General features: G+C 36.7%; 3 protein-coding genes across 3 annotated transcripts; all 3 read left to right on the top strand.

Moving 5' to 3' along the window:
* The first annotated feature begins 3775 nt into the window (after window positions 1–3775).
* Window positions 3776–14682, top strand: LOC105161179 (protease Do-like 10, mitochondrial). The gene is made up of 8 exons (XM_088879653.1): window positions 3776–4334; window positions 9788–10033; window positions 10661–10856; window positions 11759–12018; window positions 12219–12346; window positions 13283–13490; window positions 13733–13779; window positions 14141–14682. The coding sequence occupies exons 1-8, from the start codon at window positions 3872–3874 to the stop codon at window positions 14381–14383; spliced, it is 1791 nt and encodes a 596-aa protein (XP_088735779.1). The 5' UTR covers window positions 3776–3871; the 3' UTR covers window positions 14384–14682.
* Window positions 14683–16125: 1443 nt separating this feature from the next.
* Window positions 16126–18396, top strand: LOC105161178 (L-ascorbate oxidase homolog). The gene is made up of 2 exons (XM_011078788.3): window positions 16126–17605; window positions 17766–18396. Exons 1-2 carry the CDS (start codon window positions 16245–16247, stop codon window positions 18079–18081), a joined length of 1677 nt encoding a protein of 558 aa, XP_011077090.1. The 5' UTR covers window positions 16126–16244; the 3' UTR covers window positions 18082–18396.
* A 1904-nt stretch (window positions 18397–20300) lies between these two features.
* Window positions 20301–23830, top strand: LOC105161177 (Transducin/WD40 repeat-like superfamily protein). Its single transcript, XM_011078787.3, has 14 exons — window positions 20301–20575; window positions 20719–20781; window positions 20896–20951; window positions 21227–21307; window positions 21395–21468; window positions 21607–21689; window positions 21863–21969; window positions 22080–22222; window positions 22307–22354; window positions 22445–22497; window positions 22775–22859; window positions 22946–23012; window positions 23113–23223; window positions 23539–23830. The coding sequence occupies exons 1-14, from the start codon at window positions 20379–20381 to the stop codon at window positions 23616–23618; spliced, it is 1248 nt and encodes a 415-aa protein (XP_011077089.1). The 5' UTR covers window positions 20301–20378; the 3' UTR covers window positions 23619–23830.
* The last annotated feature ends 947 nt before the right edge of the window (window positions 23831–24777 follow it).

Genomic DNA, 24777 nt, shown 5'->3' with positions numbered 1-24777 from the left:
TTGACTAAAACACCCTCAAATATTTTACACAAAATCATCGTCTCTCAAATAACTATTTAGTACGACTATATATTTTTAACTACATAAATTAATCATGGTATAATATTATATTTCTTTGGGTGACTATTGAAAAGGGATAAATTAATTAAAATATTTAAGAAAATTATCATTTCCACTCAATTCTTTAGTTTATTTTTCTTCAATTTATAATTAAACTGGCTGTCGTAGCATGTTATTCCTGTATATATATAATAAATAATTTTTCATATTTTAAAATATATTAAAAATAAAATGTATAAATCAAAACGCTACATTTAAAAAAAATAGAAAAAAAAAACCAACTTAAGGTAATATCGACGTACAAAAAAAATGGTGTAACAGTGATGTCATAAATTATCTGAAAAAGTATTTTTCTTTCTTTTTTATATTACTATAAAAAATATAATATAAATTTAAATTATGCACACGCATCGATTTTCCGTCACTATCAAGTATATATATATATATATATATATTAATTATGATTAATTTTAATGGTATATATCTAGAATAGCATAAGTATAATTAAGTGGGCATAATTGAGATTAGGAAAAATAAAATTATTATACTATCAGTAGACTAAAAGACATATATGAGTACCAAATGGTATATGTGGACCAACATAATTACAAGGCCACATTAATTTAAAATAGGAAAAAAATATAATAATAGTACCATTACTAGTACTAAATCACACATATGGGGTAGCTTCCTCCAAAAATTACTTTTTTCCAAATTAAATAATCATAATAATGGAAAAAATAATAATTGAATTATTTTCTATAGATTAATTAAATAACATTAGATATATAATTAATGTTTTAACCAAAATACATACCCTTTTAGTTTATATATAGAGTAATTAATTTACTCCACGCAACGAAAGTTAACATATATATATATATATATATTAATTAAGATGTAAAATTTTAATTAAATATATAAATATATATATTTTTTAATATTTTGCAGAGTCATAATATTAAATTTTCCACATACATTAGGTGAAATGGATAAATAATTTACTTTCACGACGACGTATGATTTAGTAACATAATAATTAATTGATATTGCAATTCGCCCTATATTTATTATTTGTCGAAGCTTTTGATAAAATAAATTCTTTTTTCTTCCCGATTAATATAATTGTCATATATTATATATGTCAATTAATTAATTAAAAGACTAGTTCAACTCCAACAACGTTAATTATACAATGTAATTTTTTTTTTTTTTTGGTGTGTGTCGTGTGTGTAAGTTAATGTGTATGAATCGGTGATTATTTAATATTAAAACCTTTGACATTAATAAAATTTCCATTGGAAGCCAATCCTCATATCCAACTCTTGAGATGCAAGAATCAAACTCAATTAATTAGATTTTTCTTAATTTAAATCAGATTTAGTTAAATTTGAATTAATTGTATGACAAGTACAATACAAAGTTCAAGAAAATTGACTAATTATATTACAAGGGTATCACAATTGCCATGTGATTGTTTGATTCGGCCAAATGTGGTTTTGGTACGAATTTTTTGTCAATCACATAGCAAGTGTCAATGAGGCATTGCTTGAGCGGTAAGATTTGACGTCTTGCAACAAAAAATTATATATGGGTTCGAACCCGACCGTCATTAGGTATATAATTTACTTTTATTTTAGTTTATTGTTTATTTATTTCCTTTGAATATATTTATTGATTTAAAAATATCAATTTATATAGTCAGTTTATGAGTTCGAATGTACTGAAATGATGTAGTAATGAATCGAATATTATATATATATATATATATATATAAATCAATCACACAACAAATATGATACAATAATCATGTGATTGGTCACGCTACGAACTTTACACCAATCATATAACAACTATATTATACTTATCGTGTAACTGGCATAGGTCTAGTCAAACTTGATCCGGGCCCATGCAAATGGTTTTTGTTTAACTAGCCGCCATAGCACGTCATCATGCGTGCATATAATAAATAATATTTCATAATTTAAAAATATAATAAATTAAGAAAAAAATTATATAAACCCACACATTATATTTAACAAAAAAATAAAACTAACTAAACAGCATTATCAACACAATAAAAAAGTTGGTAATGCGGTGTCACATATCGTTGTTTATAAATAAAAATAATAATTTTTTATATTAGTATAAAAAAATAAAATAGGGAAGAAGTGGGGTAGGGAATTTGAAGAGGAAGAGGGGATGCAGTTTCTACCTCTCCAAATTCAAACTCTATGTGTAGACTGTTGAAACTTGAAACATGCATAATTTAATTCTTTTATATAAATTAAATTAAATACTTAACTAATATATGTGTTTGACAGCTAATGATTTGTGGGGTTTGAAGCATTCATATAAGGTGTGCCACAAAATAAGAATTTTTTTTATATAGCCATGGCACATCATTTCTACGTGCATATAATAAATAATTATTGATATTTTAAAAATATATTAATTAATAAATTATATTTAAAATAAATATATAAAATAAATTTAATTTAGGGATATTATCAACACACACAAAAAAAAAAATTGGCACGAGTAAAAATTTCATATTGATGTAGATAGATAATATAGATCATATAGATGAGAAGAAGAATTTGAGTAGGGATGGCCCCAAATACGTAAAGATAGTTTTTTTGATTTAAAAAATTGGTGTCGTTGTATAAGTAACGCTATTTATGAGTGAAAATGAGGTTTTCTTTTTTATATAGCATAGATATAAAAATCATGATTTATAATTAAATTATTATTTTAATAAAGTAAATAACACGTTCATTCGAACAATACATAAATATCTCACTGAAGTTTTTATTTCAATTTACTTATATGGGATAATTATATTTACATCCTATGACTTATAATCTATTTACACAGATCATCTCTGCCTTTTGAATTATTACGTATTTACTCCTTAAAAACGTCAATATCAATTACACAACCACCCATACGTTCTAAAAAATTACACACACACACCCCTAAAAAACATCAACATCACTGCACACAAAACTATCTCTATTTTTTTTTTTATCAATACAATACTTATTAAATTTCAACATTATAAAATGGGGGTATCAGACGATAAATTTTTTATATAAGGAAGGATTGATTTATAAAAAAGAGAGAAAGAGAATAAAAAATATTTTTACTTTTGATGATTAAATCAATATATTAGACAAATTTAATGATGAAAACAATTAGGCTGCCTTTGTATTGATGAATTTGAATTTGAGAATAGTAAATAATTATTCAATTGGACATATAGACTATCCACATTCTTCTTTTTTCGTCGAACGGGTGCAAACACATGTCCCTCTTGATATCACGTTGCATCAAACTTGAGTTTTTATCATTTTTTGTGATTAGGGCTTTCGGACATATTCCTTCTCCTTGTTGCAACTAAAGTGACAAAGTCCATCTTCAACAGATGGGCCCGAATGTCTACTTTGAGGTCACTCGAGCTTTACATTGAAATTAAATATAAGTTATATTTGGTGTTTTGTGTATTGAATGCACCAATAACGTATACTAAAAATAAAAAAAATGAGGTATGTGTCGATCATTCAACTGCCCAGTGTAATGTACATTGGGTGTAGTTTTTCAACAACAAATAAAGTAGTTTTTTTGGGGGAAAAAAAAGTAAAAGAAAACAAATAAAGGAAAACACTTCTGTTGGAGACAAAAAAACACGAGTTATCCATTTCAAATGCGACAATGAGCTATTCGTTCTATGAAGTTGGGGAAAGATAATACTCTCCTAAAACCCTGAAGCGGAGGTTTTAGGGCCTCCCGCCTCCGCGCTCGAGACACGATGCTCGGAGTCCGATCAGCTGCCGCCGCACGTGCAGCTGTCCGGAGGCTAAGGTCCTCCGCAAACCATCTTTGCGGAAGCAGCAGCAGCTCGGCCATCGCTTCTCACCATTCTCGTTTCAATAATCCCATTCGACATGCCAATGCTGTTTCCTACTTTAGCACTACAAATAATGTTGGTGATTTTCGTTTTTCTTCTATTAAGTTCTACTCAGCTTGTTCAGCCTCCAATTCTTCAACTCCTCCGGATACTGCTGCTTCGAGTTGTGGTAGTAGTGTTGAGAATTGTGAAGGCGATGCCGAGGCGGCAGCTTACGCGGCAACGCGAAATGCCGCGATGGATGATGCCTATTATGCGATAGAATTGGCGTTGGATTCGGTGGTGAAGATATTTACGGTGGCGAGTAGTCCTAGTTACTTCCTTCCTTGGCAAAACAAGTCTCAGCGTGAATCCATGGGCTCTGGTTTGTATTTATTTTTCATTGAATTTCATTGACGGGAAGCTGACTTTTCATCAACATTTCATTATTGCACTTTATTTTCTTTTTGGTCGGTAATTGGACACGATGCCGCCATCGTGTTTTAAGGGAAAAATGGAAAACATAGCAGGAAAGGCAAAAAAGTTTAAAAATTCAATTTGGGTTCTGGCTGTTAAGTTGTGAAGATTGATTTGAAGAAGAAAAGGATAACCTGATTCAACTTAGAATTCCCAAGTTGAGTTGGAGAAGGATAACCCGATTCAAAGTTGAGTTGGAGAAGGATAACCTCATTCAACTTAGAAATCCCAAGTTGAGTTGGAAAAAGGATAAGTCATGGCTATATATACTACTCTTATTAGCATTGTTTTATAGAGCAAAGTAGAATAGAGTAGAGAGAAAAGAAAGAGTTGAGACGAGGGTGAGTGTTGTTTTTCACGTGTGGTGAAGACTTGCATACAAGTGTGTGTGTGTTGTACTCCTCAATTTTCCTCCTCTTTGAGTGTTTTCTCCTGGCTTGGTATCGCCCCCAGACGTAGGATTTATATCCAAACTGGGTTAACAAATTCGTGTGTCTTTTATCGCCTTCATATTCCACCTGTTATCCATCTTAACCCGATCCATTTCCTTACAACTGGTATCAGAGCCTGGTTCAAGGAGTTAAGATGGAGGGAAAGTTTCCAGTCGAACGGTTCAATGGTTCCGACTTTGGGTTTTGGCGTATGCAGATGGAGGCCTACCTGTACGGGAAGGACTTGTACGAACCACTTGCAGAGAAGTCCGAGAAGACGAGTGATGAAGAATGGAAGGTGCTCGATCGAAAGGCGATGAGCGCAATAATCCTGTCGCTCTCTCGAAATGTCGCCTATCATGTGAAGGGAGCAAAGAGCACGAAGGAAGTCCTACAGACTCTTGCCGATATGTACGAGAAACCCTCAGCAATGAACAAGGTTATGCTGATGAAAAAACTATTCAGGTTGCAGATGGAGGAGAGGAAGTCGGTGGCCGATCACCTCAATGACTTCAACCAACTCACGACACAGCTGGCGTCTGTGGATATCGTGTTTGATGATGAGGTAAAAGCGTTAATTTTGCTTTCATCTTTACCTGACAGTTGGGATGTGGTTGTTACTTCGGTGAGCACTTCGTCTGGGAAGGAGAAGATGAAGTTCGACAACATCAGGGACATGATGTTGAACGAGGAAACCCGTAGAAAGCAAACGGGTGGATCATCTGGCTCTGCACTACATACAGAGTCCAGAGGGAGACCTGACACACGGGGTAAATACCGTGGAAGGTCAAGGTCAAGGTCCAGGGGGAAGAACAAGGGCAAGAAGGAGATGGTGTGCTGGAACTGCGAGAAGTCCGGACACATGAAAAGCGAATGTCGGGCGCCAAAGAAGGAAAAGGAGGGCCGGACAGCGAATGCCGCGACGGAGGAGATCACGGATGCACTCTTGTTGAGTGTGAGCAGTTCTTCCGATGATTGGGTTGTGGATTCAGGGGCCTCATTCCACTCATGCAGCAACAAAGACATCATGGAGCCATACACCTCAGGTGATTTTGGCTTAGTTTATCTTGCAGATAACAAACCCCTCAAGATTGTAGGAAAGGGAGATGTGCGGATCAAATCAACGAATGGGTCATGCTGGACCCTACATGATGTGAGACACATACCAGGACTGAAAAGGAACTTGATCTCAGTCGGACAGCTGGATAGTGATGGATTCCACACGACGTTTGGAGACGCGAAGTGGAAGATCAGTCGGGGAGCAATGACTTTGGCTCGAGGACTAAAGTCGGGAACGCTCTACATGGCGGGAGGATCCAGTTCAAACATCCCCTTTGCAGGAACTGTATCGCAGGCTAACCTGTGGCACAATCGCTTGGGCCACATGAGCGAGAAAGGAATGAACGTGCTGAAGTCGAAAGGACGGTTGCCCGAGTTAAAATCGGTGGAGGTGGGTCATTGTGAACACTGCGTGTTCGGAAAGCAGAAGCGGGTGAGCTTCTTGACCACAGGAAGAACTCCGAGGAAAGAAAAGTTGGAGCTTGTTCACACTGATTTGTGGGGGCCAGCACCAGTGTCATCTCTTGGTGGATCAACGTACTACATGACATTCGTCGATGATTCCACTAGAAAGGTATGGGTGTATTTCTTAAAAAGAAAATCTGATGCCTTTGATACATTCAGGAGATGGAGGGCACTAGTGGAAAATGAGACAGGTCTACAAGTGAAATGTCTCAGATCGGATAATGGTGGCGAGTACAGCAGTGAAGGTATCAAGAATTACTGCGCCGACCATGGAATCCGAATGCAGAAAACAATCCCGGGGACACCTCAGCAAAATGGCGTTGCTGAGAGGATGAACAGAACACTGAATGAGCGTGCGAGATGCATGCGATTGAAGAGCGGACTACCAAAGATGTTTTGGGCAGATGCAGTCAACACGGCTGCTTTCTTGATCAATCGAGGGCCTTCTGTCCCGTTGAACAACAGGATACCAGAAGAGGTATGGAGTGGTAAGAAAGTGGATCTTTCTTTCTTACGTACGTTTGGTTGTTCAGCCTATATTTTGAACGATGATCGGACTAAGCTGGATGCTAAGTCGATTAAATGTACATTCATTGGGTATGGGACTGACGAATTTGGGTATAGATTCTGGGATGATCAAAACCGGAAAATAATTCGTAGCAGGAATGTTATATTCAATGAGGATGTAATGTACAACGACAGGAAGGTAAGCCCGGGCGATGACAAGAAGGAAAGGGAATTTGTTGATCTCGACATTTCAAATTCCGGGATCATGAGACCAGCAGATACGGATTCAGTGGGAGTTCAGACGGACGAAACCGAACAGACGGAGATAGAACCAGAACCAGTATCGGAGGAACCGATTACTGAAAGCAGCACACCCTTGGCACTGGGTCGAGAACCGAGGCTGAGAAGGGCCCCAGATAGGTACTCCCCCTCTCTTTATTACTTGCTTTTGTCTGATTGTGGAGAACCCGAATGTTACGCAGAGGCAGTCAATGATGTCCACAAGAGCAAGTGGGAGCTTGCGATGAACGACGAGATGAACTCGTTGAAGAAAAACAACACATGGGAATTGTGTCAGCTCCCAAAAGGAAAGAAGGCCCTACAGAACAGATGGGTCTATCGGGTTAAGGAAGAATCAGACGGGAAGAAGCGGTACAAGGCAAGACTCGTAGTAAAGGGATTCCAACAAAGATACGGTATTGACTTTACTGATGTTTTTACACCTGTTGTCAAGTTAACTACTATTCGTCTTGTGTTGAGCATGGTAGCGGCAGAGAACTTGGAGTTACAACAGATGGATGTAAAGACAGCCTTCCTACACGGGGATCTTGAGGAGGAGATATACATGGTACAACCAGAGGGGTATAATGGAGATGATCAGCAGGTGTGTCGCCTGAAGAAAAGCCTGTATGGATTGAAACAGGCTCCGCGGCAGTGGTACAGGAAGTTTGACAACTTCATGCTAGAGATAGGTTTCTCTAGATGCAATGCTGATCATTGCTGCTACGTGAAGAGGTTCGATGAGTTTTTTATCATTCTACTCCTGTATGTTGATGACATGTTGATAGCAGGATCAAATGTCAAGGAGATCAATAGGCTCAAGGATCAGTTATCGAGGAAGTTTGACATGAAAGATCTTGGCGAAGCAAGACAGATATTGGGCATGAAAATCACAAGGGACAAAGGTATTGGTAAATTATGGTTATCTCAATCTGATTATATTGAGAAGGTATTATGCAGATTCAAGATGGAAAATGCAAAACCGGTTGGAACGCCATTGGGAAATCAGTTCAAACTATCCAACAGTGATTCGCCCCAGACTGACTCCGAACGTGCAAAGATGAGAGTCACACCGTATGCCTCAGCAATTGGGAGCCTGATGTATGCTATGATCTGTACTCGACCGGATATAGCACATGCAGTGGGAGTAGTTAGCCGTTTTATGAGCAATCCAGGAGTGATGCACTGGGAAGCTGTGAAATGAATTCTTAGGTACCTGAGGGGTACTAAGGACCGAGCATTGGTGTTTGGTAAGGGCAAGCTTACCTTGTTTGGGTTTGTTGACGCTGATTTTGCAGGGAGTGACTATGACAAAAGGAGGAGCACTACAGGGTACGTGTTCACATATGGCGGTACAGCCGTATCCTGGGTCTCAAAGTTGCAGAAGGTTGTCACACTGTCCACGACGGAAGCTGAGTACGTGGCAGTTACTGAGGCAGCTAAGGAGCTCATTTGGCTGCAACACTTGTTGGGTGAATTAGGGAAACCTCAGGCAGATGTGATTCTTCATAGCGATAGCCAGAGTGCGATCCATCTGGCAAAGAATCCCGCGTTCCATTCGCGGACAAAGCACATCGAGATCAAGTACCATTTCATCCGACAACTTCTGGAGAAGAAGGCACTGCAGCTGGAGAAGATCCAAGGAGAAAAGAATCCTGCGGACATGCTGACCAAGGCGGTTGCGATGGCGAAGTTGAAGCTGTGTACGGCTTCGACTGGCCTTGATGACTAGAGTGGACAAACCCGGCGGTACCAAGAAAGAAGTGGAGAAAAGCTAATCAATCTTCAAGTGGGAGATTGTTAAGTTGTGAAGATTGATTTGAAGAAGAAAAGGATAACCTGATTCAACTTAGAATTCCCAAGTTGAGTTGGAGAAGGATAACCCGATTCAAAGTTGAGTTGGAGAAGGATAACCTCATTCAACTTAGAAATCCCAAGTTGAGTTGGAAAAAGGATAAGTCATGGCTATATATACTACTCTTATTAGCATTGTTTTATAGAGCAAAGTAGAATAGAGTAGAGAGAAAAGAAAGAGTTGAGACGAGGGTGAGTGTTGTTTTTCACGTGTGGTGAAGACTTGCATACAAGTGTGTGTGTGTTGTACTCCTCAATTTTCCTCCTCTTTGAGTGTTTTCTCCTGGCTTGGTATCGCCCCCAGACGTAGGATTTATATCCAAACTGGGTTAACAAATTCGTGTGTCTTTTATCGCCTTCATATTCCACCTGTTATCCATCTTAACCCGATCCATTTCCTTACACTGGCAGTAGTTGCTGAAAGTATAATGCTAGACTGGTTGAAAAACTTGCTGTTGCATATCTGGATCAGACCTTGAGTCATAGTTTGATAGTTGACGTTTCTGTATATACGCGGTCAATCTTGTACAACTTACGGAAGTTGGTCATTTATTCCGTAAAATATGTTCTTGCATTTGAGGAATTAATTGTATTCTTTTCTGTAAGAGGGATGCCACGATAAATGTCTGGTTTAGCAAAAATTTAATAGTGTTAAACCTCAGTCTCTGTTACTTGGCTAATGTGTAAACTAAACAAGTATGAAATTATCTAGATAGTGATGCAATATCATACTCATGAATCTGGCATTTCTGTGAATTCACTGCAGGATTTATTATTTCTGGAAGGAGAATCCTGACAAATGCCCATGTTGTGGCTGATCATACGTTTGTCCTTGTTAGAAAGCACGGCTCTCCAAACAAATATAGAGCAGAGGTCCAGGCTGTTGGTCATGAATGTGATTTGGCTATCCTGGTAGTTGAAAATGAAGAATTCTGGGAAGGAATGAACTGTTTGGAGCTTGGTGACATTCCCTTTCTCCAAGAAGCTGTTGCTGTTGTTGGTTATCCTCAAGGTAATGTTACATTTGTCTCTCTCAAGGCATTGCATTAGATATAAACGGACAACTTTTGAATAAGGAAGATTTCCCTACTGGCCAGAGAACTTGCACTAGGAGCACTGTCTTGTAGAGGAATCTGACCAAAGTTATACGCTATGAAGTACCCTTGCTTTTAACGGTGCAAAGTTGTATTTCAGACTCTCTTCAATTAGTTCAAAATTTTCAAAAGCATTAAGGCGTAAGCAGCTGTGAGCACTGCATGTGTATAAATGTTTTGCTTGAAAGATAAATTTGAAAATTTTGCTCCTTGTACACAAATACCCTGGAGAAGTTGTAATGTGACCTTTGCGTCGTTGTTATTTTAAGTTTGATTTACTATTTAAGTTACTTACTACGGTAATACACATTCAAGTGGATTGTTTTCTAACAGATCTTGCATCATTTTATGGTTTCATTTGGAAACTATTTGTCATCATGGTTGCTTGAGGGTTTCCCATTTGTCCCTACTGTGACAATAATGAAGTATTTTTATGACTCTCCTTTCCTCTTATTGTTCATATGCTGGTTTGTCATGTACGATTATACGTCATATGCTTCTGCCAATTCCATTACAAAATTTTCCCAATGAATACTTGTCTGCAGGTGGAGATAACATTTCAGTTACGAAAGGTGTTGTCTCCAGGGTTGAACCAACACAATATGTACATGGTGCAACCCAGCTGTTAGCAATACAGATAGATGCCGCTATAAATCCAGGGAATAGTGGAGGCCCAGCAATAATGGGTGACAAAGTTGCAGGAGTAGCATTTCAAAACCTTTCTAATGCCGAGAATATTGGGCAAGTATCTGGATCTTATGACTTTATTTTATTTGGCAATAGGCAGCACCTAGTGTTTATCTCTTATTGCTGCACGTGCCAGAACTGCATTTTGACAGGACTAGCGACTGTGTTTATCTTTTCCTATGTCAACGAGTCAATGCCTAGATCTGTGACATACTTTTTGTCACAAATTCAGGCAGAGATGCCTGCTTGATTCCCATCCATGGAAGGACTTGTTATATATCCATCCTCAGGCCTTTGAGTTCCTTATGGGAGTTAAGAGGAAATTCTACCCTTCTAAACTTTCCTTTAAGATGAAATCAGTGGTGATTCCTTAGTCCTTTTTTCTGTAGTAAAACATGAATAAACAGAAACAAAATACCGACCAGGTTATATCCTCTGTTTTATGCTTTGCTGGACTACTTCGGGCGTCATTGTGTGTGCTCAAGTGAAGTTATTCATTCAGTTAAACGAGCAATTTTTCCTTTAAAGTAGACATGTTTTACGCCAAATTAGACATGAGAATAAAACCTGACGACATCCTTGGTTGTTGAGACCTATACTATATGTCAACTTAAATTTTACCTCTCGGACCTGTAAAAGTCTCTGCAAATCTTTTTGCTTCTTATTAAGCAAGCATTCTAGTGCCCAGGCATAAAATAATCATGTGTAAAATTGTAAATGATCATAAACTAGTCATTGTTGATGATTAGTGTACAGGACTAAGCTTTTTCAGATTTGGCTTTTTTGAGTGCTACTCTTTTATCTGATTGTTAAAGTATGGGTTCAATATTTTGTTAAAGGTCACAGCATCATGGGTGATTCCAGGCTGAATCATTTGCATTTGTTCTTAAAGAATTTGATTATCATCTCGGCAAACTGATTTGTATATTAAGATTGCTACTTTGGTTTGTTTGCAGTTACATTATTCCTGTTCCTGTGATTAAGCATTTCATTGAAGGTGTTGAAGAAACTGGAGATTATGTTGGATTCTGCTCAATGGGTTTGTCCTGCCAACCTACTGAAAATGCACAACTTCGGGAACACTTTCACATGCCTCCTGGTTTAACTGGGGTACTTGTAAGTAGAATTAACCCGACCTCTGATGCATATAGAGTTCTGAAAAAGGATGATATCATCCTTTCATTTGATGGAGTGCCCATAGCAAATGATGGATCAGGTACATTTGAATTTGCCCCTTTTTGTCTCTGTTTGTGTATGGATGTTTTCAAATATTTCAAGCTCTCTGGTTACCTGGCTGATTTCTTGCCCTTGGTATCTTATGTTGGGTAAATGAATACATGATTACTTGAACTTGCTGTCAGTGAAAGACTGGTTTAATGTCCATTATCTAATGTAGTGGTTTCTTTATGTTTACAGTTCCCTTCCGAAATAGAGAGCGAATAACATTTGATCATTTAGTCTCTATGAAGAGACCTAATGATACTGCCCGAGTTAAAGTATTGAGAGATGGCAAAGAGCATGAGTTCACTATTACACTTCGTCCAGTAAGTAAAGTTTCTTCTATGGGTTATTAAAATATAGCATGCGACCACTGATGTTGCTTATAAATCTGTGTGGGCTACTGATATTTGATGTTTTCAACTGATATTACTTATGTTAGAGTGGATAACGACATGTGCTCAGTAATAAAGGGTAGCTGCAGTGTGAGGTCATGGTTGTCATAGTAGTGCAGTTTGCATATTTGAAATACTAGTGCCATTGACATACTCTTTGGTGTTCTTGCTACAACATAGGACTTCCAAGAGAAGTGTTCTCATGCATGAAATTTCTGCTCATTGGACTGTGGTGTTAATCACCTGATTGATTCACGTTATATCATTGGTGGAACACATGGTGTAGTTCCTCTTCTCTCTTTTGGGCTCCTGATATTTCTGGCGTTTTGGTAAATCTGAGTGGTGTGTTGTGTGAACTAGTAACTATGCATTTTATCTATGGTAATAACATGCAATTTTGTTTTCTTGATTTTTCCTTTTTTTATTTGGGTTTATGTAATGTTTTTAGTGTCTTGGACTTTTGGTAAGTTAATACTATTTTCAAACAACAAAATTGTTGTATAAGCGTTAAAAGGATTTGACTCCATTATCTACTTTTGCTGCAGCAAAGAAATATTTCTAGCAGGAGGAATAAATTACACCACTTTTTAATAGACAATCAATTCGTAGCAACCCTGTCTCTTACTTTCAGTTGTCTTGCATTGATTGTATCTTTCTGTTTCTCAAAGGTGACTGGCAGCAAAAATTACCCTGCTACCAACAACTTTTGGCATGATTTTATGGAACATTTGGAGTAATCTATTGTCCTGAGAAAGATCATACTTTAGATAGTTTCAAGGTTTAACTTTCATATCTTAAAAGATATTGTATCCTTATCTTTGTTCAACTATGATCTCAGCGGATGTGCATAATTTCTTTCATATGCAGTTGCAGCCTCTTGTTCCAGTTCATCAATTTGATAAGCTTCCAAGCTACTTCATTTTTGCTGGTCTTGTGTTTGTACCATTAACGCAACCTTATCTGCATGAGTATGGAGAAGATTGGTATAATACATCACCTCGTCGATTGTGTGAACGAGCGCTTAGAGAGCTGCCTCAGAAAACCGGTCAACAACTTGTTATCCTCTCACAGGTACCTGCTATTTTCGTGGTTCAGGTTCAATTCTTGTTCTCAATCTGACTGGAACAAGAGTAATTTAATCATGAAGTTCTTTCAACAATTTAGCTTTTCCCTCAATTAAGTCCTACAATTTTAACAAATTTTATCTCTCTGCTAATTCAGAGACGGATTGGCAGGACACGTCTAAGCACTATTTTTGCTGTTGTCAACATTAATTTTCTTGTACCTCAACAAACTTTCTTAATTTGATACAGGTACTAATGGATGACATCAATACGGGTTACGAGCGCCTTTCTGATTTACAGGTATGATATAGCTGCCATTAGTATCTGTGATATTTCCAATCATTGAGCTTATCTCTAGTGATGACATTCTTCTCATATTTTGTGCGCCTTGCGTGGTTGACAATTGGTTGGTTGGCTATGTTGTTTTCTGAAACAATTGCATGTATTAATCTAATAGTCTCCCTCTAGATGTGCAATAAAGGCAACTCTCCAAGAGAGCACATAGATGTAGAATTATGAATATTATTTAATGATTATTTGAAAATTGATTTCTTCAAAGTAATACTGAGCAGCTGGTTTTTGTGCTCTCACTGTGTGCTTGATGAGCACCATCTGCCTTAATCACACGTTTGTTTCTGAAAATGATTGGGCCATTTTGCAGGTGAAGAAGGTCAATGGCATAGAAGTCGACAACTTGAAACATTTGCGACAACTTGTAGAGAATAGTAGCAGAGATAATGTAAGATTCGATTTGGATGATGATAGGGTGATTGTTTTGAACTATAATTCTGCAAAAATGGCAACAACGCGTATACTGAAACGCCACAGAATACCTTCCGCCATGTCTAGTGACCTTGTGGACGAAGAAGGTGGTTCAAATATTGAGCTTGCTTGTGCAAAGTGAGCTTTCCTGTGTTTTTTTTGCCTTTTCTTTTCTTCTTCCCTGTCGTCTCTCCCCCTCCCCCCTTCTTTCTTAAAGTTAATTGATTCAGCTGTCATTAATTCTTACTATTTCATTTGCACCTCTGTATTAGGACAGTCTAAATTTTGATTTTGGTGGTCAATGTTTATAGTCCAATTTGACATCAAGGTACTCTTTTGTTTTGTTTCAAATGTCAGTAGCAATGTTTCCGTAGCTCTGGGACTATAATGTTTTGTTTTTCCCAATGGGAATTGCAATATGATATTTGTCTTACTCGTTTACATGTACTCTAGGAGTGTGTAATCTGATTAAATAGATCGAGTAAAATTTATTTTGGTAGACGAGTTTTGTTGTTAATGTTATTTTGCCGCATGAGTAGGGCTGATTTGCGGATTAGGAATTAGCATATCGACCCTTTGATCCTTCCAGTTCGTAGTCCAAGGGACACCCATTTTATGAGGTGTTGCAACAATCAAGGGATAGTTCATAGTTCATACTTTATAACTCGAATATTTTCTGACTCGATTTCGAAAAAGAAAAAAAAAATAAATAAAAAAGAGGGGCAAAGTGATAAAAAAGAGAACTTTGGTCGATTCTTTAGTCTATCTATAAGAGGAGATTGTATGAAACATGTAACCGATTGTTTCGTTTTTTTGGGCCATCGGCCATCTGTTGGGAGTTTTGGATTTAATACTGATATTTTAGCAACAAATTCAATAAATTTAAGTGTAGTGATTGGTGTATTGATCTTTTTTAGAAAGGGAGAGTGTGTGAGTTGTTTATTTCAAAAATAGATTGGATCAATCTGTTGTATCCTTTTTTGGTATAACTAGGAAAGAAAGGTGCATAATCTATCGAATTACTTCTTAAGAAATTATATGTAAGAACCATAACATTTTGTAATTAATTGGCAAATAAACTTTGATTCTCTAGCAACCAATAATGTGTGGCTGTTAAAATGGTTAAAACAAATTGTAATTACAAATGACTCAATTAGTACATGAGTTTTACTACTAATAGCTTTGGTACTCAAGTCATATTATTTATTAACTTTTTTATACACCGGTCATTTTACATTTAGATATTAAAATAAAAAATAAAAAGTATCACAAACAGAAATTGCATAAATTTCTATTGATATATATATACTTATGTATTTGAATAAATTGAATTTAATTTTCATATTTAGCTATCAAAATTATTATATTCTTACTTTGATACTTTCTACTATCATTATTTGTCGATATATAAAAAAGTTTATCATTAAATAACTTGTGTTAATAGTCAAGTCTTACGAAATCAAAATTTTTCATCATTATAGATATTCTTTTCATTTAATCGAACTATCTAAATTCGATTATGAAACTTAGGTATAGATTGAAAAGTTTTAATTTTAGATTATAAATTTTCAAAATTTAGAATACAGATTCAACTTCTCTATGGTATTATCACAAAAGAGTGTATTTCATACATTACAATACCAATAGAGATATAAAAACATGATTAAGTGAATCATAAAAGAAATTAGTTAGAAATAAAAATTCAACAGAGAGGTGGGTGTGTGACACGTGTATGGCAGGAAAGTTTAGAAGCCAAATTAAGACAAGTGATGTCTGATGGGGAGGAAATAAAGGAAAGAAGAGAGGATTTGGTCCTCCAAACTCTCCTCCCCTTTCACTTATAAAACACCCTCTCCATTCCCCTTTCTCAATCATCAATTCTCTCATTCCTCCCCCCTTCTCTTCTTCTACACACACTTGTTTTTTATTTGTAAATATTTATTTATATTTTATATTTATTAATATCTCCTCCTCTCTTAGGAGAAGAGTTTAAATTTACAGCCATGGGCAAGCCTTACTTGTTGCCTCTAATTGCACTCATCATCTCACCCCTCTGTGGTTTTGTGCAATCTGGTGACCCTTACTTGTTCTTCACCTGGAATGTTAACTATGCCACTCTCTCCCCTATGGGTGTCCCTCAACAGGTCATCACCATCAACGGCCAGTTCCCCGGTCCCTGGATCAATTGCACCTCTAACAACAACATCGTTGTTAACGTCTTCAATAACCTCGACGAGCCCTTGCTCTTCACTTGGAACGGCATTCAACAGAGGAAGAATTCTTGGCAAGATGGCACTTTAGGTACCAACTGCCCTATTCCCCCTGGCACCAACTATACTTACCAGTTCCAGGTCAAGGACCAGATTGGTAGTTACTACTACTTCCCCACCACCGCTCTCCACCGTGCTGCTGGTGGCTACGGCCCCATTAATGTCCACAGTCGTAACTTGATCCCCATTCCATTCAATTCCCCTGAGGCTGAGTTTAATGTGCTCGTGGGCGATTGGTACTCCAAAGGCCATGTTACGTTGAAGAAGTTCTTGGACAGCGGCCGCAGCCTTGGCAGGCCTGACGGTGTGGTCATCAACGGCAAGAGTGGCAATGAGGCTCCCAAGTGGAACCTCATCCCTGGCAAGACCTACAGGTATAGGATTTGCAATGTCGGGATGAAGAACTCGGTGAATGTGAGGATTCAGGGGCATACCATGAAGCTGGTGGAGATTGAAGGCTCACACACTGTTCAGAATGTGTATGATTCACTTGATATCCACTTGGGCCAATGCAACTCTGTGTTGGTGACTGCTGATCAGACACCTAAGGACTATGCCTTTGTTGTCTCGACACGGTTCACAAAGACCGTGCTGACCACCACCGGCACCATCCACTATGAAGGCAGCAACATTCCAGCCTCAACAGAGCTGCCGGCTGCTCCAGGGAATGCTCCAGAGGGAATTGCCTGGTCCATCAACCAGTTCCGTTCCCTGCGCTGGAACCTGACAGCCAGCGCAGCCAGGCCTAATCCTCAGGGCTCATACCACTACGGAAAAATCAACATCACACGCACAATCAAGATTGTGAATTCAGCAAGCAGGGGTGAGGACAAGCTCAGGTATGCTGTGAATGGAGTCTCACACACCGACCCCGAGACGCCCTTGAAGCTCGCTGAGTACTTTGGTGTTTCTGACAAAGTGTTCAAGTATGACCTCATTAAGGATGAACCATCAGCGGACGCCGAGGATCATATCACCATTGCTCCCAATGTTGTCAATGGGACTTTCCGCAACTTTATTGAGATCATATTTGAGAACCATGAGAAGAGTATTCAGTCTTGGCACTTGGATGGCTACTCTTTCTTTGCTGTCGCGTAAGTACTAAAACAACCACAAACGTATCCGACACACAGACACCGTTACATCTATTAAATAAACCACAACTTTTTCCAAGATTTGATGTTATAAATTCACACACATACACACACGCACACACAGACTAACTAATACATGCATGCATGATATTTGCAACAGGATTGAACCAGGGAGATGGGCACCAGCAAAAAGGGCCAACTACAACTTGATAGACGCAATAAGCAGGCACACAATCCAGGTATATCCCAACAGCTGGGCAGCCATCATGACCACCCTGGACAACTGCGGCATGTGGAACTTGAGGTCAGTTTCCCTGGAGAGAAACTACTTGGGACAGCAGCTCTACTTCAGCGTCGTCTCCCCCGAACATTCCCTCCGCGACGAATACTTATTGCCTGAAGGCCAACTGCTCTGCGGCATCGTCAAGGACTTGCCCGTGCCGGCACCACCACCACCACCACCCGCCGATGCCTGATTCAACCTTCACCCTTCACTTGAAGAGTTGATTCATAATATTTTCATAGCTGAGATGGAGATTCTTAGGGGGCTGATGATAAAACACTATGTAAAGCATGAGGCATATGATGCATGCATGCGGTGCAGGTCTTAAGACAGATTGCAAGTAGAGATCATAGAGTTACTACAGCCTCCATAAAAGGGTAAAAAAAAAAAAAAAAGGTTTTTTTCTAGAAAAAAAGTAGTAGTAGATTTGATAATATGTTTGTTGATTTAGGGTAATTATTAATTACCCTACGGTTAGTTTGTAGATTATGTAATTTTGATATGAATATCCATCCCATGTTTTTGTTTCTTCTTCTTATTATCTTTTTGGTCATATATAATTCTTGGTTAAAATGTCATGTAATTCACCTTAGACATGCATGCAAGAAATATATATACATATATTGTCACATATAAACACAATTTAAAATATTAATTTATCGTCGAGTGAATATATAAAAAAGTAATGATTGAGACGAGAACGACGAGATAATTACATTTCTAAATAAATAAATTTTTTTTACTTTCATCGTTGGTTCAAAATTTGAAAATTAAATACGAAAATAAAATCAGAAAAGGCATAAGTATTTCTTATTATGTGTCGACTATCTATTTATTTAATGCATCACATTTTAACTTATATATTCTTATAATGTCTAGAAAAATTAATTTCAATTATAAAATCAACAAGGGGAACAATATTGTTTTGTTAATTCAAAGTAAATTGAACATCAATTTGTTAAATTCATTACAAATAATTAGAATAGGAGCTAATTATATTATGAGATTTAATATAGATATATTTAATTATTTGTCTAATTCAAATAGCTTTTAGATCAATCCCTTCATTTATTTTTTACATATGAAAATTAAACAATATAATTAAGAATAAATGGGCATCCAACACATAATATAAATAATATTATCTTACAATTATCCCTTTTTATAAATATTAATCCGTTACATTACTACAAAAAAGGAATTGTTCTCTATGCTATAAATTCAATCAGTATTATAACTTAAAAATTATGATATATCAATATTATTTACCACGATCAAATAAAAAAAGATACGATTTCACCAAGATTAATCAACATTCAATATGGGCTTACGTACCATGGCCAAAATATTTTTCATAATTTTTAGTTGTAGCTAATATTTTGACATGTCTAACAGATCGTTGCGCAAGCATCGTTAATTGATATTTACCATAATTGTTTAATTTTAACCATAATAATGAACCAATAATCATGCAGTTGAATGCAATTTAATCCCCTGTGATATGTGAAATGAACAAATTCTCCCCTATGAAAAAAGAATTATCAAATTACCCCCATGTGTTTCAAAAAATGAAGCAAATTACCCCCCTATTTATGGTTTAGATAGGGGGCAATTTGCTTATTTTTCCAAAACACAAGGGATAATTTGCTATTTTATTTTTTACAAAGGTTTTTTTTTGCTTATTTTTCAAATCATAAGGGGGTAAATTGCATTTTTTCCAATAATCATAACAAGAAGTTATATTTCTTCTAGTGTTACAAACACAACCCTTACAAATTACTAAAGGATAAAAAAATTAAATATTCTAATAATATCATTATTTTCTACCCTAAAATATTTTTGTTTTAGGGATAATTACACTGTCTTCCTCTGAGGTTTAGTTTAGTTATACGTAAACCCCATATGATTTTAAAATTACATCTAGTACCCGATATTTGTTCAAGTCCAAAAAATAAATCTGTTAATTAAAAAATTCATAAATTTTGCTGATATTAGCAAAAAAATTAAATAAAAATTTATATTTACTCCAAATTGACTTACTACTGACTTATTGTACGTAAAATAATTTCATCCGGCCAAATTACCGTTATAAGAAAGAAGATGTACTTATTCATATGCAATAGCGAGTATCAAGATGTACACGGGTAGTTTGAACAACAAATTTTTATTTGACCTGTAAATCAGTAATAAATCATTTTATGATAAATATAAATTTTAATTTATTTTTTTTTGCTAATATAAATAGTTTTTATTAATTTTAGTTAATAAAAAAATCTATTTATTGAACAAGAATAAATATTAAAAGTACTACATATAATTTTTTAAATTATAAAAAATTTAGGTATAATTAGGTAAAATTTGATGGGAGTAGTTGTAATTATCCTTTTATTTTAATCTCAATTTCCTGATGTGAAGGCCCAGTCCATAAATATACAAAACAAAGGCGTCTTCTTGTTTTCGGCGGCAAACAGTCACCTTTGTGCAGAGTTAATGGGAGAAGACGCAGCGGAGCAGCCTCGCCCTAGTCCGGAGACCGCCGCCGACGGAGTCGGAGAAGCAACCTCGGATGGCGTGAACTCTTGGCCGGTGGTCCATTACGGTGTCGCTCCATACAGAACCTACCATTTCTTTCAGCAGTTCAGGACCACCTCTTCGAACCCTAACAACTTTCTCAAAGGCGTTAAATGGTAGTTTTACTTACCCAATTTTTGTTTTTTTTCTTTCTTTGTTTTCCTTGGGATTTAGAAAAATATTTCACTTTGCACTAATCATTTCTCTTTCGGAGTGCTTCTCTTACTGCAGCAATATCTTGTTGGTTTTCTGTTAATAGGTCGCCAGATGGTTCTTGCTTCTTGACTTGTTCTGATGATAATTCCCTACGAATTTTCAGTTTGTAAGTCTGTTATTCCTGACGTGGAAGTCTTGGATGTTCCTCTCTTTCATTTTTTTTCTTTTTGGTTGTTGCGTACTGATTGTTTATTATGTTTTCCTTTTCTTTTTGCATTAGGCCTTATGATTCGGATGGGAGCTCTATAAATGATTCACAGTCTGTGCCAGATTCTGGTGGCGTACTTTTCTTGAACTCTGGAAATTCTAGTGTCATGCTTGTGATAAGTTTTTTAAAAAAGTGGTAGTCGATTGCTTTTCTTAACTCCAAAATGCATACTAGCATCTGACTTGCCGTGTATTTGACACATTTAAGGGAAGTATTTTGTGAATCTGTTTACACATTGAAATGGCAAGTGATTTCAAACCATCTCCCTTGTCCTTCCCCTCTTACGGTGCAATATTTATTCTTTCTGGACAATGCCGTCTTAATGCATTCAGCTTGCTTGCAGACTCATATGGGGCAAACCTCGTTGTGAGTGAAGGAGAATCTGTATACGACTATTGCTGGTATCCATACATGTCTTCTTCAAGTATATCTTCATGACATGATTTATAATTCCAATTATGATGAAGTTTTTGAAAGTAGAGGTTACCATGTTGCTAGTTTGATATTTCAGACCCAGATCTATGTGTATTCGCTACTTCTACGCGAGACCATCCTATTCATCTTTGGGATGCTAATACTGGACAGGTGCTGTCATCTGGTGGTCATGCCCTTATATATGTTTGTTTGAGTTATAATTTGATACTTGTCTGCTCGGTCTGTCTATACACTTCTTTCTCTGCTGTTTACTGTCTGTGACAAGTACTGTTGAAACGGAAATTTCAGCTACGCTGCACATATCGGGCCTATGACGCCATGGATGAGATTACTGCTGCCTTTTCAATTGGCTTCAACCCTAATGGAAACAAGTAAGCATCAATGTAAAGATATCATTTGTGAACCAATTCAGTGATTGTTATTTCAGCAATTTGTGTTGATAAGTGATGCTGGTGTTATGTTTATCTCATAGTTGTTTTTGTAGTATTGATACAGTTTCTATCTTATTTGATTATAACAGTGACTGATATTTCCCCAAATACAGGATATTTGCTGGATACAACAAAACTATTAGAGTATTTGAGGTTCATCGCCCAGGGAGAGATTTTCAGCAATACTCGACTCTTTTAGGAAATAAAGAAGGGCAATCAGGTTCTTTTATGAGATTTCTATTTTACTAATTGACTGACCATCCAGCTCTATGCATTGAACCTATTGCGCAATAATAGGCTTTATGTGTGCTTGTTCTCTTTTCTTGTCAGGTATTATATCTTCAATTGCTTTTTCTCCCACTTGTTCTGGAATGCTTGCTGCGGGTTCCTACAGCCAAACTACTGCTATATACAGAGAAGATAATATGGAACTACTGTATGTGTTGCATGGCCAAGAAGGTGGTGTCACACAAGTAAGTTGGTATAATTGTCATTCCGTAGCTTGAGCTTTCTCAGTTCCTAAAACTGATTAATCATTCAAATCATGCATCTTTCAGGTTCAGTTTTCTAAAGATGGAAACTATTTGTATACTGGGGGCCGTAAGGTACAGTACACCACATTTGTTGTCTCATGCATGCAATTCTAATGCAAAATATATAAGTCTTTGATAAATGTTTTGTTAAATTTCCTGCAGGATCCTTATGTGCTATGCTGGGATATACGCAAAACTGTTGATATTGTCTACAAGTACGTTTTTGTTTTTCTCTCTGGAACTCTATATGAAAAGGGGAACACTGAAAATCCTTAAAAATGTTCTAGTCCAAAAACCTAGAGGATGTATACATAAATGGGAACTGAGAATCACTCTTATAAATTAATTCCAGGCACCAGAAAACATCTTTTGATTCTTGTGTTGCTGTTTTAGTCAAATTTCTCCTCTATTATAATCAACATATCAGTCGGCAGACTATGTTAAGAATGTGATTTGATGGTTTTCCCTCACTTCTCTTCTACATCTTGTTAGACTTTACCGATCATCTGAAGGCACCAATCAGAGGATACAATTTGATATTGAGCCTCTTGGTCGATATCTTGGAACTGGTGGTCAGGTACCAGTTTAGCTTTTTATATATTTTATTCATGCAGTCTGTTTAACAAACATTTGATCCCTTGTTTTGTTAATTCTTTTGTTAAGGATGGTCTGGTGCATATTTATGATCTCCAGACAGGGCAGTGGGTATCAAGCTTTCGAGCTGCATTAGGTGTTCTCTCATTCCCGGGCCCCATTTGCTTGTACTTTATGTGATGTTTTCATATTATAATATCATAAATCTCTCTTATGTTGGTACTTGAGTTTTTCAGACACCATAAATGGCTTAGCTTTCCACCCCTTTCTTCCAATGGCGGCCACTTCGTCAGGGCACCGGCGATATGGAGGTCTGGATGACTCTGAAGCGTATAACGGTTTGAGTGGTATTCAAATGATCCCAAGTCCTTCAATACATTATCCTTATTATCATACTTCCTCCTCAAGTGATTATAATTATCATTCATTTTTTTGTTAATATCCCTGATGCTAATTTTGCACTCTGCCCACTTCTTATGATTTACATTGCTTGGTTGTCTTATTTCAGGACATTTGCTATGTTTAACCAGTTATTGTAGTCCTAGCCCCCTTGCTTGGGTTGCTCTAACATTACTATGACTTTGTACTTGAACTATATCTGAGCCAATTTCAAATTTATGTTCACTGGTGAGTTTAATTTTTTTTTTGGTTTTCATGTTTAGGTGATGAGAATTGTGTGTCTGTGTGGAGCTTTTTTTCTTCAACGGGGGATGATGCAGCTAGCGCTGACACTAGATGTTGATTCGACATTCTACCATGTCATGCTCTCCTGGAGACCTTGACTTGTTTGTTAGCTTTTAGCATGGGTCATGTGTATGTCATAGCTTTCCAATATTTATGAGCCAAAATTTGATGAAGAAAAACTTTGCTTTGCAAAGTTTACTGTATTACTACAGATATATAATGCTCTAGCTAATTTGCTATTGCAGTTGCAAGTTTCTTCTTGTTCTTTCATGCTTTTCCATGTATTGGTGTGAATAGCTCAAGGCTTGTCTCCTGGTATGTCTTCGCTTTTAATTCATGTACTTTGCTTGGATACTCCTGCGGTGATTTCCATGTCCACGCCATGTTCATGGCATGGATTTATTCAACTGGGGTGGTTGTAGGTCCAATCTTGGAATGGTCTTAATAGTCTAAGTCTCCGAGTATTACTATTTAGTGGGGAAAATACACAACTCAGAATTATAATTCGTATCAAATGTATCCTAAAGTTTGTACAACTTACCCCTTTCAGCCATATCATATGATGCATGCCCCTGTCAGTATTATGCGAACTGGAGTCTCATCTTTTTGGTACTTATTTACAGCCATCATCCCAGTTCCACCATTGAGATGAGTAAAAAGGCAGTGGAATATATAAGAGAGCAATATAAGGAATAACGGTTGATGAATGTGTACGGTCAGCCATTGAGTAGAGCTTGTAACAGTACTCGTTTTTGCCGATCTTCCTCACATAACAGCACTTCCTAAGTTGGTAAACTCATTCAAATTTGATTACAAAATTTAAACTTTCTGGGAACTGTTGCATGTTAGAAAAATGATGCCTGAACTGGGGCTCTACTATAAGAATCAAGGGAGAATTAATGGTGTATATATTTCCGTTGAAGATATGCTTCCTAAAAAAATAATTGAAATAAAGAAGAAATTGAGATGACCTCACTCTTTATAATACTTCTTCCAGTAACATTTTTTCTGCCCAAGTTTTGTAAAAAATACATACAAATACTTCATTAGATAATTTGAACTTTACAGTTAATTAATGAACATCTGGCTCATTTGTTGTAAAAACAGGGACATTATCGACTCTACAGGCCCCAAAGGAGACTGGGCAATCCTGCCCTGCTGATTAATATATATCCGAGATACTCTACTCAAGAAATATCAAGTTCTAAGAAACTAGC

This window comes from Sesamum indicum, linkage group LG4, assembly GCF_026168435.1.
Source record: "Sesamum indicum cultivar Baizhima isolate 11 linkage group LG4, ASM2616843v1, whole genome shotgun sequence".
NCBI lineage: Eukaryota > Viridiplantae > Streptophyta > Magnoliopsida > Lamiales > Pedaliaceae > Sesamum > Sesamum indicum.
Note: the sequence above shows the minus strand (reverse complement) of the source record. Positions and strands in the feature narration are given on the sequence as shown.

Excerpts from the sequence above, each read along its gene's own strand:
- LOC105161179 (XM_088879653.1), top strand. The coding sequence starts at position 3,872 with ATGCTCGGAGTCCGATCAGCTGCCGCCGCACGTGCAGCTGTCCGGAGG. Across the intron at positions 4,335-9,787 it reads GCGTGAATCCATGGGCTCTG|GATTTATTATTTCTGGAAGG; the intron begins GTTTGTATTTAT and ends AATTCACTGCAG. Across the intron at positions 13,780-14,140 it reads AGCGCCTTTCTGATTTACAG|GTGAAGAAGGTCAATGGCAT; the intron begins GTATGATATAGC and ends GCCATTTTGCAG.
- LOC105161178 (XM_011078788.3), top strand. The coding sequence starts at position 16,245 with ATGGGCAAGCCTTACTTGTTGCCTCTAATTGCACTCATCATCTCACCC. Across the intron at positions 17,606-17,765 it reads TACTCTTTCTTTGCTGTCGC|GATTGAACCAGGGAGATGGG; the intron begins GTAAGTACTAAA and ends TATTTGCAACAG.
- LOC105161177 (XM_011078787.3), top strand. The coding sequence starts at position 20,379 with ATGGGAGAAGACGCAGCGGAGCAGCCTCGCCCTAGTCCGGAGACCGCC. Across the intron at positions 22,498-22,774 it reads ACTGTTGATATTGTCTACAA|ACTTTACCGATCATCTGAAG; the intron begins GTACGTTTTTGT and ends ACATCTTGTTAG. Across the intron at positions 23,224-23,538 it reads AGCGTATAACGGTTTGAGTG|GTGATGAGAATTGTGTGTCT; the intron begins GTATTCAAATGA and ends TTTCATGTTTAG.